The sequence below is a fragment of the Lineus longissimus genome, chromosome 1 (genome assembly GCF_910592395.1).
Source record: "Lineus longissimus chromosome 1, tnLinLong1.2, whole genome shotgun sequence".
In the NCBI taxonomy this organism is placed as follows: domain Eukaryota; kingdom Metazoa; phylum Nemertea; class Pilidiophora; order Heteronemertea; family Lineidae; genus Lineus; species Lineus longissimus.
In genome coordinates this window covers 25,952,297-25,967,878 of record NC_088308.1, presented here as the reverse complement: position 1 = coordinate 25,967,878, position 15,582 = coordinate 25,952,297, and the positions used below count along the sequence as shown (strand labels likewise).

General features: G+C 40.3%; 2 protein-coding genes across 2 annotated transcripts; one reads left to right on the top strand and one right to left on the bottom strand.

Moving 5' to 3' along the window:
• The first annotated feature begins 802 nt into the window (after positions 1 to 802).
• Positions 803 to 4,076, top strand: LOC135502743 (kelch-like protein diablo). Its single transcript, XM_064795813.1, has 2 exons — positions 803 to 1,015; positions 1,279 to 4,076. The coding sequence occupies exon 2, from the start codon at positions 1,279 to 1,281 to the stop codon at positions 3,151 to 3,153; it is 1,875 nt and encodes a 624-aa protein (XP_064651883.1). The 5' UTR covers positions 803 to 1,015; the 3' UTR covers positions 3,154 to 4,076.
• Positions 4,077 to 6,318: 2,242 nt separating this feature from the next.
• Positions 6,319 to 14,919, bottom strand: LOC135494402 (AN1-type zinc finger protein 4-like). The gene is made up of 7 exons (XM_064782337.1): positions 14,447 to 14,919; positions 14,014 to 14,157; positions 13,121 to 13,310; positions 12,104 to 12,245; positions 9,745 to 10,626; positions 9,056 to 9,207; positions 6,319 to 8,733 (listed from the first exon to the last, which is right to left on the bottom strand). Exons 1-7 carry the CDS (start codon positions 14,550 to 14,552, stop codon positions 8,598 to 8,600), a joined length of 1,752 nt encoding a protein of 583 aa, XP_064638407.1. The 5' UTR covers positions 14,553 to 14,919; the 3' UTR covers positions 6,319 to 8,597.
• Between the last annotated feature and the right edge of the window lie 663 nt (positions 14,920 to 15,582).

Here is a 15,582-nt window from a genome sequence, read left to right as displayed (position 1 = left end):
AGCAGGTTCTCCAAAGTAATTTCGCTCACAGTGATTGTCGTATATCCTGCTCGTTTTGACAATTAAGATGTAATAATGGTGGTATTATCGAAAATATTGTGTGCGGCCTCACGGCGTTCGTGTGTAGAGGCACAATAATTCACATCTCTATGCAGTTCTTATTACCACTCTGTGAGAATATCAAAACATTCAGATTGCCAAATTACCGCGAAGTTCGGCACATAACAGGTTCATTACAATTGCCATTCTTTATTATTAACGATAAAAGGAGGTCAAAGAGACACTTGTGTTGGCCAAATTTCAGATTCAACAAAAGATGGGGCGTTCATTGAGGACCATTCTCTGATGTGTATACGGTCACAACTACCCTTTTAGAATGCCCACGCGGCTTCCTGTTACAATTTGAACAGATACAGATGACGTACGGTCACGGCCCGGGTCCAACGCGAACAAACACATGGTAGCCTATTAAACAACGCTGACACGTTTAGAGAGTTGGGACGGCTCCTGGCCCGGTTTACAATTTGCAGCAATGGTGCTTCCTTTTCTGAGTGTTTCCTCAGTGTTCTCTGCTTAACCGACTTGAAAAGTCATGGTCAGTTCGCTCTATCTGCATATGGAAACACTGACAAATAGGGACAACCACCAAATGTAACGTTGGTGTGAATCAGGAAATCAGGTAACATTCTATTCTAGCGTGAAAGGGTGTCGTCGATGCTCGTCGATTGTCTTTGATGCCCGTGCCACGGCTGATGGGGAGAACAAGAAAAAAAATTCAGCGCTCCTGTGGTGATAATTAGAACTAGATTTACGACTTGTTTACTATTTTTCCTGTGTAAACACGGACGTTTTCTCGATGTCTTAAACGTTTAATGATACAAGACAAGTAGTTTCTTGTACGGTAGATGTACAGCGACTGACATATGGCGAGTGTTCGTTGATCGACTGTCAAGTTTGATCGAGAGCTGAATGAGTGAATTTGTCCGGATTTAGGAACTATCTGAAGGGAATTCAGGTACACATTCTTAAAATCGTTTGTCGGATTCGCCTCTTCCAGAAACTGTGCGGGTACACTGAACGTAATAGCTGTTTTGTTGTGGTCTTTAGGTTTAGTGAGTACCGACGTCACTTGCCAGTTCGTGCAATGTCAAGTCCAGTGCAGTTACCGAATGGGCTGAGGGCCGAGAGCCTCACAGCCTGAGTCCAGTAGTTCATCTGTCATCATCTCAACTTACTCAAGATTAGATTATCATATGTTTTCTTCCTTTGTATCTTCAGATGACGGATATGGCGGAGTTCCGAGGTGTTGGTAGAAGCCCTGAGGAGGAGCAACACTTCGGGGCAAAGGTAATGGAATCGCAAAACTACGCTGCGGCTATGTTATCAGGGCTTGAACGGCTTCATCAAGATGACCTCCTCTGTGACTTGACCCTCAAAGCGCAGGAAACTTCAGTGAGGGTGCATAAAGTTGTCCTCGTATCCAATAGCGACTACTTCTACACAATGCTCACAGGAAGTTTTCTAGAAACAGGCAAAGATGTGATCGAGTTGAAGGGTGTGAGTGGACGCAGCCTTGAAACTATTGTCAGTTTCTTGTACACAGGGAAGCTTAAACTCAGCAAGGAGAATATCATTGAGATCATTGCGGGTGCCAATCATATGCAGATATTAGAAGCACTGGATCTGTGTATGAGGTTCATTATGGAGAATCTTCGTCGGTCTAGTTACATCAGGGATCTGGAAATAGCAGACTTTTATTCTCTGGAAAAACTTCAGGACTACATCTGTGATGTTATGGCAAAGGAATTCAGGTTTTATATGACAGAATGTGTTACAGAATATCTCGAGCTTCCTGTGAAATACTTGCTAAAAATCATCGCACATGACAATTTATGGATTGAATCTGAATATAATCTGTTCATGCATGTTACCAAGTGGATTTGTCATGATTTCAAAACGCGTTCCCAATGGCTACCTCAATTGATGGAGAAAGTGCGCTTTCCGATCATGTCCCTGAAGGAAATTCATCATGCGTCTAAGAATGGCATCATACAGAAACACTCAAGATGCAAAGAGTTGATTGAAGAGGGTAAACACTATCATAAACCTTCTGAAGTCATCCGGCGACCTCTTCTTGCAAATGAGCGAACTAAAATTCGAAATCCTGAACTCAGTTTTATATTATATTCTCATGATACAGTAGAAGGCTATGAAATGCATCCATGTTTTACAAAAGGAAAGGTGACTTTGTTGGACGGGTTTGATGACTGGGGTTCAGCTATGCTGTGTGCACGTTCATTTCTTTACACATGTGGAGTAAAATTTGAACCAGATCCATCAGAAGAACCAGGACCAGTCCATGACAATTATATCCCATATTTCCTCAGGTATGACCCTTCCACAAAACAATGGGTGAATTTGGAACCAATGTCCCAAGTCAGATACTGGTGTGAGCTAGTGGAATTAAATCATTGTATCTATGCCATTGGTGGACAGGAGCATGGTCATCTACATGAAGGGATATGTCCAAGAGCTGTTGAGGTGTACTCAGTAGCTCAGAACATGTGGTCTGCAGTCAAGTGCTTGCCACCGCCAGCAGTCAGGGCAAAAGGACTGTGTGCGGCAGCTTGTGACAGCAAAATATTTGTTGCATTCTGGGAAAGAATGCCTGATACACATCCTAAAAATCGTATGTACAGTTACGATATACTGAAAGATGATTGGTTGGAGGTCACTGGTATTCCTCCTCATCATTTCGCCCGTGGGATGGTGGGAATTGGTAGTTTCATTTACAGGATTGCCAAGAATAAGGTCTACATGTATAATCCGAGGACAAACCTCTGGACCTCATGTACACCTGTCAGAGAGTTGAAAGACTACAATGCTGATCTCCAGCTATGCTCCCACCAAGGTCAGATGTACATCATTGCAAAAGAAACAATATCCGATCGTACTAATATGCATGACGTTTACGATGATTTTGATCGCAGTGATCGTACTGAGCGCGGTGTTGTTTGCCATATTGTTGCATATGACATTCACGAGAACAAAACAAAAACGATTCGTAAACTTGGCATCAATAAGCACCGCATAAAGAATCTCAATCATAGCTTGATGATGGACCTTCCGAGGTCCCTCTTTACCTTTCACTGAGTGTTTGTTAGGGACTTGGGTAAAAAATGTTAAGTTTAATTTGAAATAACTTCAGGATAAAGTCGGGATGATTTGATAAATGTTGGTAAAATCGTCATTTCAACGACCAGGACCAGGAGGGCACACAATGGTTCTGGACAACACTGATCCAAAGAGACATGGGGAGCAACACCGTCCTGCGTCGTTACTGTGAAATTTTACTTTGTGGGTCACTAATCAATTATCAATCATGTCAATAGAAAATTGAGTTTACAGGAGTGCTGGGCCTCTATTGAGTTGAAAAAATACTGAAGCCAACATTATAGAGAAGTAATATTTTTATATCAATAGATACATTCATATATATACATGCACTATTACTATTCTAAAATTTGTTAATTGTCTTTATTGACTACTTTCAATTGTCATGCCTGTATTACTATTATGTAGGTCAAGGTGCTTTGAGCAGAATGATAAGAAGGTTTTGGTGGAGAAAACCCATATGACAAATGACTGTCCTTGGACATGTTTTAGGACAGGTCAACAAGGTCAAATTGACTGAAACTGACGGATTTAGGTAGGACCAAAGTCAGTGTCCTTATTAGACTTGGTGTCCAATTTAAAGAGGCTATTGAGGGACGTTTAACTGTATGCTAGCAACTTTTAGCCCCGAAGACTATTTTGAATTATACAAAAGACCACACAATATTTTTTTCATTTTGAACTGCATTTAATCTGTCTAAGACCTTCATGTAATATACATGTACTAGTCATTGCAGATACATGTACATGCCTGTCTATCAGCGTCTGACAGACACGGCTGATGCATGTAAATCACATGTTGCAGATAATACTTGCTCAATACATCTGTACGTCTGTAATCATGTATAATTTGTCTCTTAAATGTAGATTATTTAGGTTAAAATAAAAAACAGAATACTTGATATCCTAACATCTTTAGCATGCCTTTCTTTAGATTCACCAAGGGAAGTTCCAAGCTAAGGCATTCCATGGAGAATGTCACACAGCCTATTGAGGCTTTAAAAAAACTTGTCTCCACTGTCTTCAGTATGGCCTGAGTAAATGTGGCCATCCATGGTTGATTGTGACATTCCTTGGGGAATACGCCTGGTACTTACATGTGCATGTTACTTGTTACTTCAAAAGTATGTGACATTCTCTATGGAATTCCTTTGGCTTTAGAACTTCTATGGCTGAATGTTACTCTCTCAACGGACTGCTTTAGTGGCTGAATGTGACCCTCTCAACGGACTGCCTAAGCTTGTTAATTGCGACGTTCTCACTGAAAAGCTAAAGCTTTGAACTTCTATGGCTAATTCTGATGTCCTCCATGGAAAACTCAAGCTCGGAACCTCGAACACTGCAGTGACTTTTCGTCATTGGAGCAAATGCCTGAGTTTAAAACAATCTTACTGTCAATGTCTTCAGCAAATGCATGCATGGCTGATTGAGACATTTTCCAAGGGTCTTACAAACTTACTCGTTGGAGCAGGTACTCTGAGGTGGGGAATATTGCCCTCCAACACACAGCACACATGGCACTAATCTGTCATCAAGATTGGTTGTTCCCCAAATACATGATCGCCCAGAGCTAGCACTGATCTGTCTCCAAGATGTGTTGCTCTTGGGACAAACCCTGTATAGATTGTGACTGAGGCTCCAGCATGATAACAAGACGTCAATCAATGCAAGCATCTTGATCTCCATGCTGCCCCATTAGAATTGTGCCCAGCAGAGCCCTTGAACTGATCTGTCTTCAAGATTGGTTGTTCCCCAAATACACAATCGCCCAGAACTAGCACTGATGCTTGTCTTCAAGATGGGTTGCTCTTGGGACAAACCCTGTATCCCATCTCTGGAGATACCCGATAAAGATGTTTCTGATTCTCCAGCATTACATCAAGACGTACACATTGCTCATGGAAACTGTCCTATGCTGACTGTCTTGAGTCTCCAAGCACTAACAAGCAGCCATTGATCACTGTAAGTGTCCTACACTGTCTATGATTGTCCCCCGGTACACCCTGTATAGATTGTGACTAAGTCTCCAGCATGACTCCAGCTTTATATCAAGCATCCAAGTGGACATAGTCATTGGAGGTCTCCCGTGGGACACCCTGTAAAGATTGTGACTGAGTCTCCAGCATGCCTCTAGCTTTATATCAAGCATCCAAGTGGACATAGTCATTGGAGGTCTCCCGTGGGACACCCTGTAAAGATTTTGACTGAGTCTCCAGCATGACTCTAGCTTTATATCAAGCATCCAAGTGGACATAGTCATTGGAGGTCTCCCGTGGGACACCCTGTAAAGATTTTGACTGAGTCTTCAGCATGACTCTAGCTTTATATCAAGCATCCAAGTGGACATAGTCATGGGAGGTCTCCCGTGGGACACCCTGTAAAGATTGTGACTGAGTCTCCAGCATGACTCTAGCTTTATATCAAGCATCCAAGTGGACATAGTCACTGGAGGTCTCCCGTGGGACACCCTGTAAAGATTGTGACTGAGTCTCCAGCATGACTTTAGCTTTATATCAAGCATCCAAGTGGACATAGTCACTGGAGGTCTCCCGTGGGACACCCTGTAAAGATTGTGACTGAGTCTCCAGCATGACTCTAGCTTTATATCAAGCATCCAAGTGGACATAGTCATTGGAGGTCTCCCGTGGGACACCCTGTAAAGATTGTGACTGAGTCTCCAGCATGACTTTAGCTTTATATCAAGCATCCAAGTGGACATAATCACTGGAGGTCTCTTGTGGGACACCCTGTATAGATTGTGACCGAGTCTCTTTCGTGACTCTTGCTGTGGGGCAATTTTGGTACTGGACGAGATCGAGCACAATAACCCTGTCGGAGACAACTTGAGACATGTCACATCGATACAGGATGTTCCTGGTCAAACACGTCCTCCCGGGATGTCACAGACATCCCGTTAGAGGCGAGGTTTCGAGGACTCCAGGAATCGAGAGTAGCAATCTGGAACAAGATACCAAAACCATGTAAAGCTGGGAACCCCATCTGAAGGAAGGAACTGTAACGAAGCAGTCTTCCAAGACCTTTGAAGCGGTCTTCAGTGACCAGAGTACATGTAGTTGTCCACTAAGCCTCTCTGGAGCTTGTGACAGTTTAAAACCAATATACAAATTACCAAACAACATGAAGTCATTTTTCAATTATTTTATTCAGTGTCACGGGTCGGCCATACTCGATGCCCCCTGAAAGCAGTTACAGTGATATACTTATTACACAAATGTACTCAATTTACAGAAATGATATCCAGATATGCAAGACATATGCAATCAGAGTGATGATTTAAAGGTTCAAATCGAGCAAAGTGACAAGGTCTTTTCGCCAATAAGGACCATAAGAAACCAAAGAAACTGCAAAGCTAGTATATCCTTATTTGTGTATCAAATCAAAGGGGTTGCTGTACAAAAGGCCTATTTTACATGTAACAGGCCTATGTCAACTGCCAGAGCAATTTACTAAGTGTTTGAAAAAAATTATCGATATAAGAACAGTGCCATAAGAATATCAGATCACAGACAAACAGGAAATGAATTTGTCATGAACAATATGATACACTTGGTTCTTTATTGTAGCTACAAGTCTGACACAATTAGCTACTGACTCAGAAGAACACCAAGTCACTATGTCATGTAATACTTAACATGTTCTTTGTGCGGTCTACACAGTATATCATGACTCAGCGTTATGAAATCACTTGTATGAACAGATTTATATGCTGTATTTCATACCCAACACCATAAGACTATTATGGGTTTTTTTATAACATGTATGCAGAAGTAAATTAAGTCGTGTATGTTGAAAAAAGTCTTAAACCAAACTTATGACTGTGCTAAGACTTATTTTTACAAAACACTCTAAAGCTATTTGTTTTTTAACCTGGGACTGACACTGTGTATCACAAATGGTCATGACAAAAACATGCTCGTTGCAAAACAGAAGTCATCAACAGTTATAAACAAGTTCATTCAGTAAACATCTAACATGTACAGGTTAATCTCCAGTATACTGTCGTTACATGTGCTTTACATACACAGTTTTTCAGAGCAGTGGAGGTACAGAAAGAGTTTATTGTGACATTTATCAGTTTTTTCGTTTAACATGTTAAAAGTGAGAGGAGCAACTTTACCTTATATTCAAAGGCATTACTGCTCCGCATATTTCTCTATGACAAACGTACAAATTATTTACAATCAAGCTAATCTGTGCAAGATGTATCACTTTACACACTACTATTTACAATCTATACAGACTCTGACCAAAGCATAAATGGTCAGTGTACAGTTTACATGTATTCTAAATGAGTCAGGCTGAAAGTGCTTCAGCAAAAACAGCAGTTATCTTGTGAATGGCCTGATTTTAGGGCCAATGGTAATGTACGGTTGTTGATATTATGCCCTGAATAACTTCTCATTATATTTTATAGCTTTTGGTAAAGGCACACTCAGTCAACAATACATTCATTCACCTAACTATATCTCCCATAAGTTGAAGTGACTATATTAGTGCCATTGGTTTGGTTTTTCTTCATTTTTTTTCTAACAAATCCACAACAGCAACAAAATTCATGAAACATCAAGCAAATCTTGTGTTAAAAACAAAGCAAAATTATCACATTCTCAAAAGAGTCATAAGAAAACAATACTCTTTTAAAAAGCCCACAGAATTTACTGTCTTCTCAAAATAAACTTCACAATGTAAGTTCCTTACACAACCAAGCAGTTAAAATCATGCATGAAGTCATTTAGAAACATACATACCAATTTTTGCTTTAGAGAAGGTTTGATACCAGAGGCACTGAAATCTTTATGTCCTCATAACAGATTGAAATCATGATTAACTACTAATGAAGAAAGTAACTTTGAATAGAAATTCTAATGGTAGTACCAATGATTCTACATTTTGAAATGTGACCAAGATTATAGTGAAAATGAAAACAGAATGAAGTGTTTAGATACTTTTAAAGTCATGCATGATTAGAGGGGAATAGCTATTTGAATACTTCGTGATCAGCAAATCAGCAAATACATCGGTATTTTAAAAGCAGAGATTTAAAAATTTGCAAGATACATTTTCATATTTCATCGTCAAAGTAAATGAGTCAACAGCAATAGGCACCAGAATAAATGTAAATAAACAGTGAAATAACAGGAATTACTTGTATTTTCTTACCCAAACAGGGCAGTCGTTGATTAAAAGAACAAGTGATCCACATTGAAAGACAGACTGTGCAGTTGCTCTTTCATAAGAACTATTCAACTCTCAGGTAATAGGAATGATGTTTTTTTCTGATGTTCAGGCGGGCACAGTGTTTGCAACATCTTTTCAAGTGAACATTCATATATCACTCTCAGCACATATTTTGATACAAGACAAATCACAACAGTACACGTTTAACTCTGGATGGATTCGACTTATATTTTAGGCAACTTTGGTGCACTAACAACTGGGTTACTCTGCTCAATGATCTTGCGTCCCTCTGTCTTGTAGTCAAATGTACAATTGTGCGCCTCAGCATAGCGGTGGGTAACACAGAAATTGTTGCCACATCTGAAAAAAGTTCAAGAAGAAAGATAGTTGTAATCAAAACAAACTAGACATGTCACCTTTGTTTATAACTTTTCACCAGTCAAAGCACACACTGGTAATGCTATTCAATGAAGTCCTTTGACAATGGCAATATGACTCTTCGAGATTTTCAGCCCAGATATTTAACGCTCACCTACAGTGTACATTGGTAACAAAGCTATTACCTAGTTCGATAAGATTTCTAGAGGCCAGAACATACCCAATGCTAGCACATCTATGATGGCAATATACAATAGATGGCAGTATTGCTTGTACTGCCTCAGGTACCAGATCCAACTCTTACCTGCACTGGTAACTTGTAGCTAAACCTGTTTTTTTTGCACAAAAGAAGCACCTCTTGTGTGGCTTCTTCTTTGTTTTAACTGGAGGTAGACGATGAGATGGCGACATAATACGACCGTCGCGACTCGCTGACAATCTTTGGAGTCTGGCAGACTGAAAATAATCAATGGAATATTGAGAACAGAAACTACAGAAGCCTAGTCCCTCACATGCTTAATGTGGTATCAAGCACGATGTCTTCTGAAGGTTTTGTTATGATAATAATTTCTCATGCCAATCAATAATTCTAATTCGAATCTCATCTCGAGGAAGAGAAAGTGTTAATGCCTATGTTTACATTGGAATTTATGCCATAAGGGATCCATGTCCAAGTGATTTTCATACAATAGTCGAGACGCGTGTGTTCATATCGATACATGCACAAATAGCTTATGATCAATGAAAATAAATGGGAGAGAGTGACGCCCGAGGACATGTGGACATTCACTCACATGACAACCAATGTAAATATGAGATATCAAGTTCAGGCATAAGTACATGTACACACTTTTGTGAATCCATTTTCGCCAAAATTCCTCCCAACTAGAGACCAATGCACCTGGCATTTATGAGAGAATAATCACATATGTAGCTTCGAGCTGATAAGAAAAAACTCCAGATTTCCTATTTCGAAATACATGCTTTACTTACCATTAATCTCCCCTCAGGTGTAGGTACCCGTCCTTCTTTAATTCCAGCACCACCAATAGGGTAACCCCCTAAACGAGACTTGCTAGCACTACCGCTGACAAAATTTCCTATCTTAGATGAGCCAAGTCGTTCTATGCTTGCCTGCCGTAGGAGACCTGACATGGCACGTGCCTCCTCCGAGCTGAGACTCTCAATCATGAACTCTTTCTTCCGTTCCTTATTTGCATATTTACTAGAGGTCGTAGGTCGTCCGAACGACTCCTTTAAACTTTCTAAAGTCACCTCTTTACGACTTGAGGAAGTTGTTGGGCCAATTGGATCGTAACCGAAGTCTTTTTTACGTTCAAATTTAGTGGATGGTGGCGGCTTCAGTGTTTCTTTCAAGGTTTCTAACGTCACATCTTTCTTCCGTGCGGACCCCGACCTAGGAATGTCTTTCTCACTCTTCAAACTGTCTCTTCTTTTAATAGAAGCAGCAGAGTCTTTCTTAGATAGCAATTTAGCAGTTTCAGATTCCTTGGTTTTTCTAGTGCCTGAGACCGGCCGGGAATTTGAAGCGAGATCCTCTTTTACACTAGACAAAGACCTTTTCAAAGTAGCACTATCAAGGGGACTAATTCTATCATGTTTACTCCGCCGACTGGCAGAATCCGTCAATGGAAGTTCTTTCTTCAAGTTCAAATCACTTTTCGGATCCTCTATGATTCTATTATAGCTAGTCTCTGTCGTATGAGAAGGAATGCTGTCTTTCACTAATGAATGTGAGTGACCAACTGGGGGTAGACATAGATTCTTGTTGAGGGACGACTTTGGAATGTGGCGAACACGTGACTTGTGACTCCCTGGTCTCCCTGCAGATGGTGGCCGTGGCTTTTTCTTCGGCTGAAATATTATAATGAAACCATGAACCAAAAAGTTTGCTGTTTTTTAACATCAACCAAGTTTTCCACAGACGGAAAAAACTTTGCTAAAAAAACCCAACTCAGATCCCTTCAACACATTGTTATGTACACATAGGTCTTAAGGAGCTCAAATTAAGCAGAGTAGAAATATTTTGCAAGGTGTAATTCAACAACAGTATGAGTTTGTGTATCATGTATGTTGGTAAATTGTAGACTATATTTCAATTTGATCTGCTTAATCAGACTTCCTGAATAAAGCGATCAGACAATACTCAAATAAGCCCGTAACATTCTAACAAAGGCCCTGGTCAGCAGAGCCGTCATAATAATAGCAATGACCTGGTCATATTACATTCATAGTGTATACACATTACAAAAGTTAGTAGGCCTAAAAAGGATTTTGTTTGAAATGTTTTTAAGAACTTTATCTTAACCACCTAATTATATGAATTCTGTCACTTGGACCTCCCAAGGTATTTTCTTTGATAACAAAAACCAGCAAAAATAAGTAGGATCAGCGAAAAATAACCAAACAATAACACAGGATACATCTTAAGAGGGAAAAGTGTCGTATTTGTTACTTTAAGTCAATAACCCCCCACCCCCCCCCGCCAGAACCATAGTCACCATCTCTACAAATGATCTGCAGTGTTTCATACAAGTCCTATCATTGCCTAGCTGCTTGTCAGTAAGACTGGCCCTCCAGGCTCCAGACAGATTCATTCAGATCTTACACTTACAGAGTTGGAGGTGCGTTACTGTTTCTTCACCTGTCTGAAGCAGGTACGATTTAAAGGGGAAGTATGGAACCAACTGCCTGACTGGCACTAACATAAAGTTAAGTTTTTGTACAGGATGTGTCAGAAAATTGATACACAAAAATTCTAAAACCTCTCGACGAATTTTAAATACATATCTGTTGTACTTTCTAGAGAGGTTCTCTCTCACAAATTTGCATTATTGTTTATAATAGCACTGGCCCTGGCTGCTGAAAGCCTTACTCCCACCAGCCCTACTCACATACATATAGTCGTAGGAGTATGAAATTTATTCTGAAGGAGCACCTCTTGGGAATAAGACCACAAATAGTAATCAGGCTACCTAATCACACATGCACTGAATGCTGTTCAGGTATGTTGCTAAACTTAGAGGTAGCATCTTCCAGCGATGAAGCGTGCCTTAGCCTCAGCAGCAATGCACATATAATGGCCAGGTGGAATGCGTGCATGGAGGGCAAATAAAGTATTCAATATAGCACGTCTAGTGGCTCATGCAGGATGCCCTATTAGTATAACAATCTTTCCCGAAGAACATTTGACCTCAAATATCACAGAATATGCAAAAGTTGCAAGACAAGATCAAAATAATGAAACTATTAGAACCCCTCTAAGAGGACAACCTCGAGACTGACAACTGCTCTTCTAGCAACTACATCTATGTGAAGAATAAAAGTCTACCTTCTTGGTAATGGTCATTGAGTCCATTTTATTCCTGAGCGAGACCAACTTTTCTTTCATTTTATCATTTTCTTCCAACTTCTCTTTTGTAGGAATCTCTTCTTCGTCTTCTTCATCATAGAGATTATACATAGAAGCACCACTGAAATCGACAGAGAAAACATGTCATGATATTTCATGCCAGTTATGATAGAATAGAACTAGCAGCCTAAAGCTGTTTGATGCATGACTACACTGAGTCTGACAGAAGAACTTTCAACATGTAAAATTTGGGGGCCATTTTGAGATTAGAGCTGAAGTTTTGAAATACTTCTCAAGCAAATTTAAGATAAAGAGAAGAGTTCTTTTCAATTTTCAAGAAAGACACTTCTTTGATGAAAGGGATATTTATCACAAGTGGTTATGTCTGCGTGACATAATCATAACAATATTCACACACAGTTTACAATTGAATGGTTCAAGTCACTCACTGGGTCATTAACACAGGTTCAACAGTGCCCCACTGGGAAATGATATTTCTTATTGAATATTCTAATATGCACCAAGCCAATAAACCACTTCGTTTTTTTCAGTGTTATCAATAGTCCCCTATGGAGAACTAGATTTTGGAAGTGGGGGCTGACTGGTCTGGGACCGGTAACTGTAAGGTTTGATTGAAATCCCGGTTTAGAACATAGAGTATTGATCAGCATTTTGTGTAACCAACTGTATAACAAGGTGCCTTTTAAGATCATAAACTTTGTGTTTTGTATTTGAGTTTAGAATAAAACACCCAAAATATGATGAAAATAATACAGCTTACAAAACTTAATATTTTGATCCTAGGATTTTCCAGGCACGTTGAGCTACAAAAGACACAAATATTTCCCAAGATTTCAATCAAGTTACTTTCTTCACAAACTAGTACAATACACCTTTCTTTTAAATTTTTAATGAACAAAAATTCAATCAGAAATATTTTTTTGAATGAACCAGGAAATTGTCAGTGATGGCTTTTTGAAAATAATTCTTACGTACCTTAGTGACTCAGATAGAGGGGTCAGCGTTCCATCACCCTTATCGACCACCCTGAAGAAATTTAGCTGGTCACCCTCGCGGAAGACTAGAAGAGTCACTTGACGATTCCCTGGCAATTTATCAAACAGCGAGTCCCTGTTTGCCTCCATGTACTCCGCCATTTCACGGAGCGCTGGGTCCTCCATTGGGACTGAAATGGGGAAAGGTGACATTTGTCATGTTTGTTACAAGACACAGAGATGGGGTCCATTCGATTTTTTAGAACCAGGATTTTTCACAACAATGTTCTTCTTAAATGCTCAAAATTTGTATTTTAAAAGTAAAATTGCGACTAGTAGTAGTAGCATATGGCAAGTTACAAGCAACTTTTTTACTTTCAGTTCACGACTCACCAAAAAAATACATGAACATGCAACAACAGTGTAGCTAAAAGTGTAGCTATTGCAACAATTTTCTTACAAGGATGGCAGTGAATCACAATCAAAGGCCTACTTCTGGGCACTGTAAATGTAGGGTATTGAGGGATTACCCCTCATGAAGTCAAACTATGTTATGAACTGTGCGTACCATTTGTGAACTGAGGTGTTAACGCAGATAATTTTTAGTGTTTTTCACAACAGAAATGTCATGTCACCAAAGTAAACTTGGGTCATCACACCCGAACAGCAAGTGCAAAACAGGGCCTCTATCTATGATGTCAAAGAAAAATTTCACTTTAGTTTTAAAGTAAGACTAAACCGTACAAGTAAGAGTGTTATGACCAGCAATCATTTTCAACACTGGAGGATGCAGTTTTCTCTGGATCTGAACATGGGTGAGCTGCGTTTCGTACCATCAATTAAATGCACATGCCAATTAACTACCTTGATCTAAATGTACATGCAAAGACTTACTCCGCCTCGTGTTGATTGGCCCTCCACGCATGGCTGTCACAAGTTTGAGTGTAGCACCATCGTTGATACTGTAGTCATGAAGACAGTAATCATCTTCAAGCTCAACTGACTGCCAGATTAAGTGCTGCTGAGAGATCGGAATGCCTGCAAGAATACAATAATACATCTACATGAAAGCATTTGGTCAGCTGAGTTAGTGACCCAAATCAATAGGTTTAGAGAGCTAATCAGGTCAAGTTAAATTCAGTTAAGTCACTGTACAGCATACTAGAGTCACTCAACGACACATGAAATCTGAGAAATAACATGGTACATGGCACCAAGTCAAGAACAACGGCTCCTTCACTCAGGAGTCCAACTAGCACAACGACAACTAGGGCCTAGTCTCACTATCAGTACTACTATCAGAGCAAAACCCGACAATATAACGCACCTTCCAAACGTTGAATCTTTGCTTTCACCGACATGATGGTCTCAAAGGGCGACACTCGAAGTTCGAATGCTGTCCCAGTAAGCGTCTCTACGAATAACTCCATCATGTTTGTATTGTTCTTGAGGCCAATGACCAGATAACAACAGGGAGGCAAAGTGCAGCCTTATTGTTTGTGTGTACTTGTTGGGGTGTGTCAGTGTGTCAGTCGTGAAACTGAATACATGCAGGCTGACACTGATGATGCACTGTAACACACAAACAGTCAACACAAAAAAAATCACAGCCGGGGCTCGCCAAGAAAACTCCTTTTCCTCCAGAGAACAGCACCCATTTTACAAAACAGGCTGTCTCTGGGATGAACAATGATTAAAAACAGGGTGCAAGCTTCGCATATTCGCGATCTTGCGTTTAGTCATCTTCCTTTTTGAAATAAATTTAAGTGTCAATAACTGAAGCAAAAATCAGGAAATGGATGTTCTAAATATTCAGTGACGTCACCAGTCATAGCCAGTACCCGGATGTAGTAGTCAACAACAATCATTTTCTCATGGGCGTGTGGTCTAATAAATTAATGCTTATTGGTATTTTTGTCCAATCACCAGTTCCATTGTTTCAGTTACAGTGTGGTCCGAATGGGGTGCCGGTCCTGGAACCACTGACTGTAGACTCCTGGGCAGCCCATTGCATCATCCTAATTTGGTCTCGTTATGAGGAATGAGGCTGGTCCACTGCGTCCGGAGTGTAACTGAGGATATTGCTTTTACCGGGGGGGGGGGGCACTGATGAGTTTGGGGACTGTACAATGAAATATTGAGGCCAACTGTTTCAAGGGGGCGAGGGGGGGGGGTCAGGGGAGATTCGGCCAAAGTCACGAAGTTTTAGGACAAAGTCACAACCAGAATGAAGTGCACTTTTATACAGCAAAACGTCCATTTTCTTGGTTGTTCGTTGATTAGATCATAGTAAAATATCATCATGAGGAAATCGGGGTTAATGTTTGCTCCTCCGGCCCAGCACAACCCTGATTTCCTCTGACAGGATGATAAAATATATGCTGCAGCTCATTAATTACATTGGTTCAGTCCCTGGTTGTTTCGCGACTGGACAACTGCAATATAGTCTGCTTGCTGGCGCAG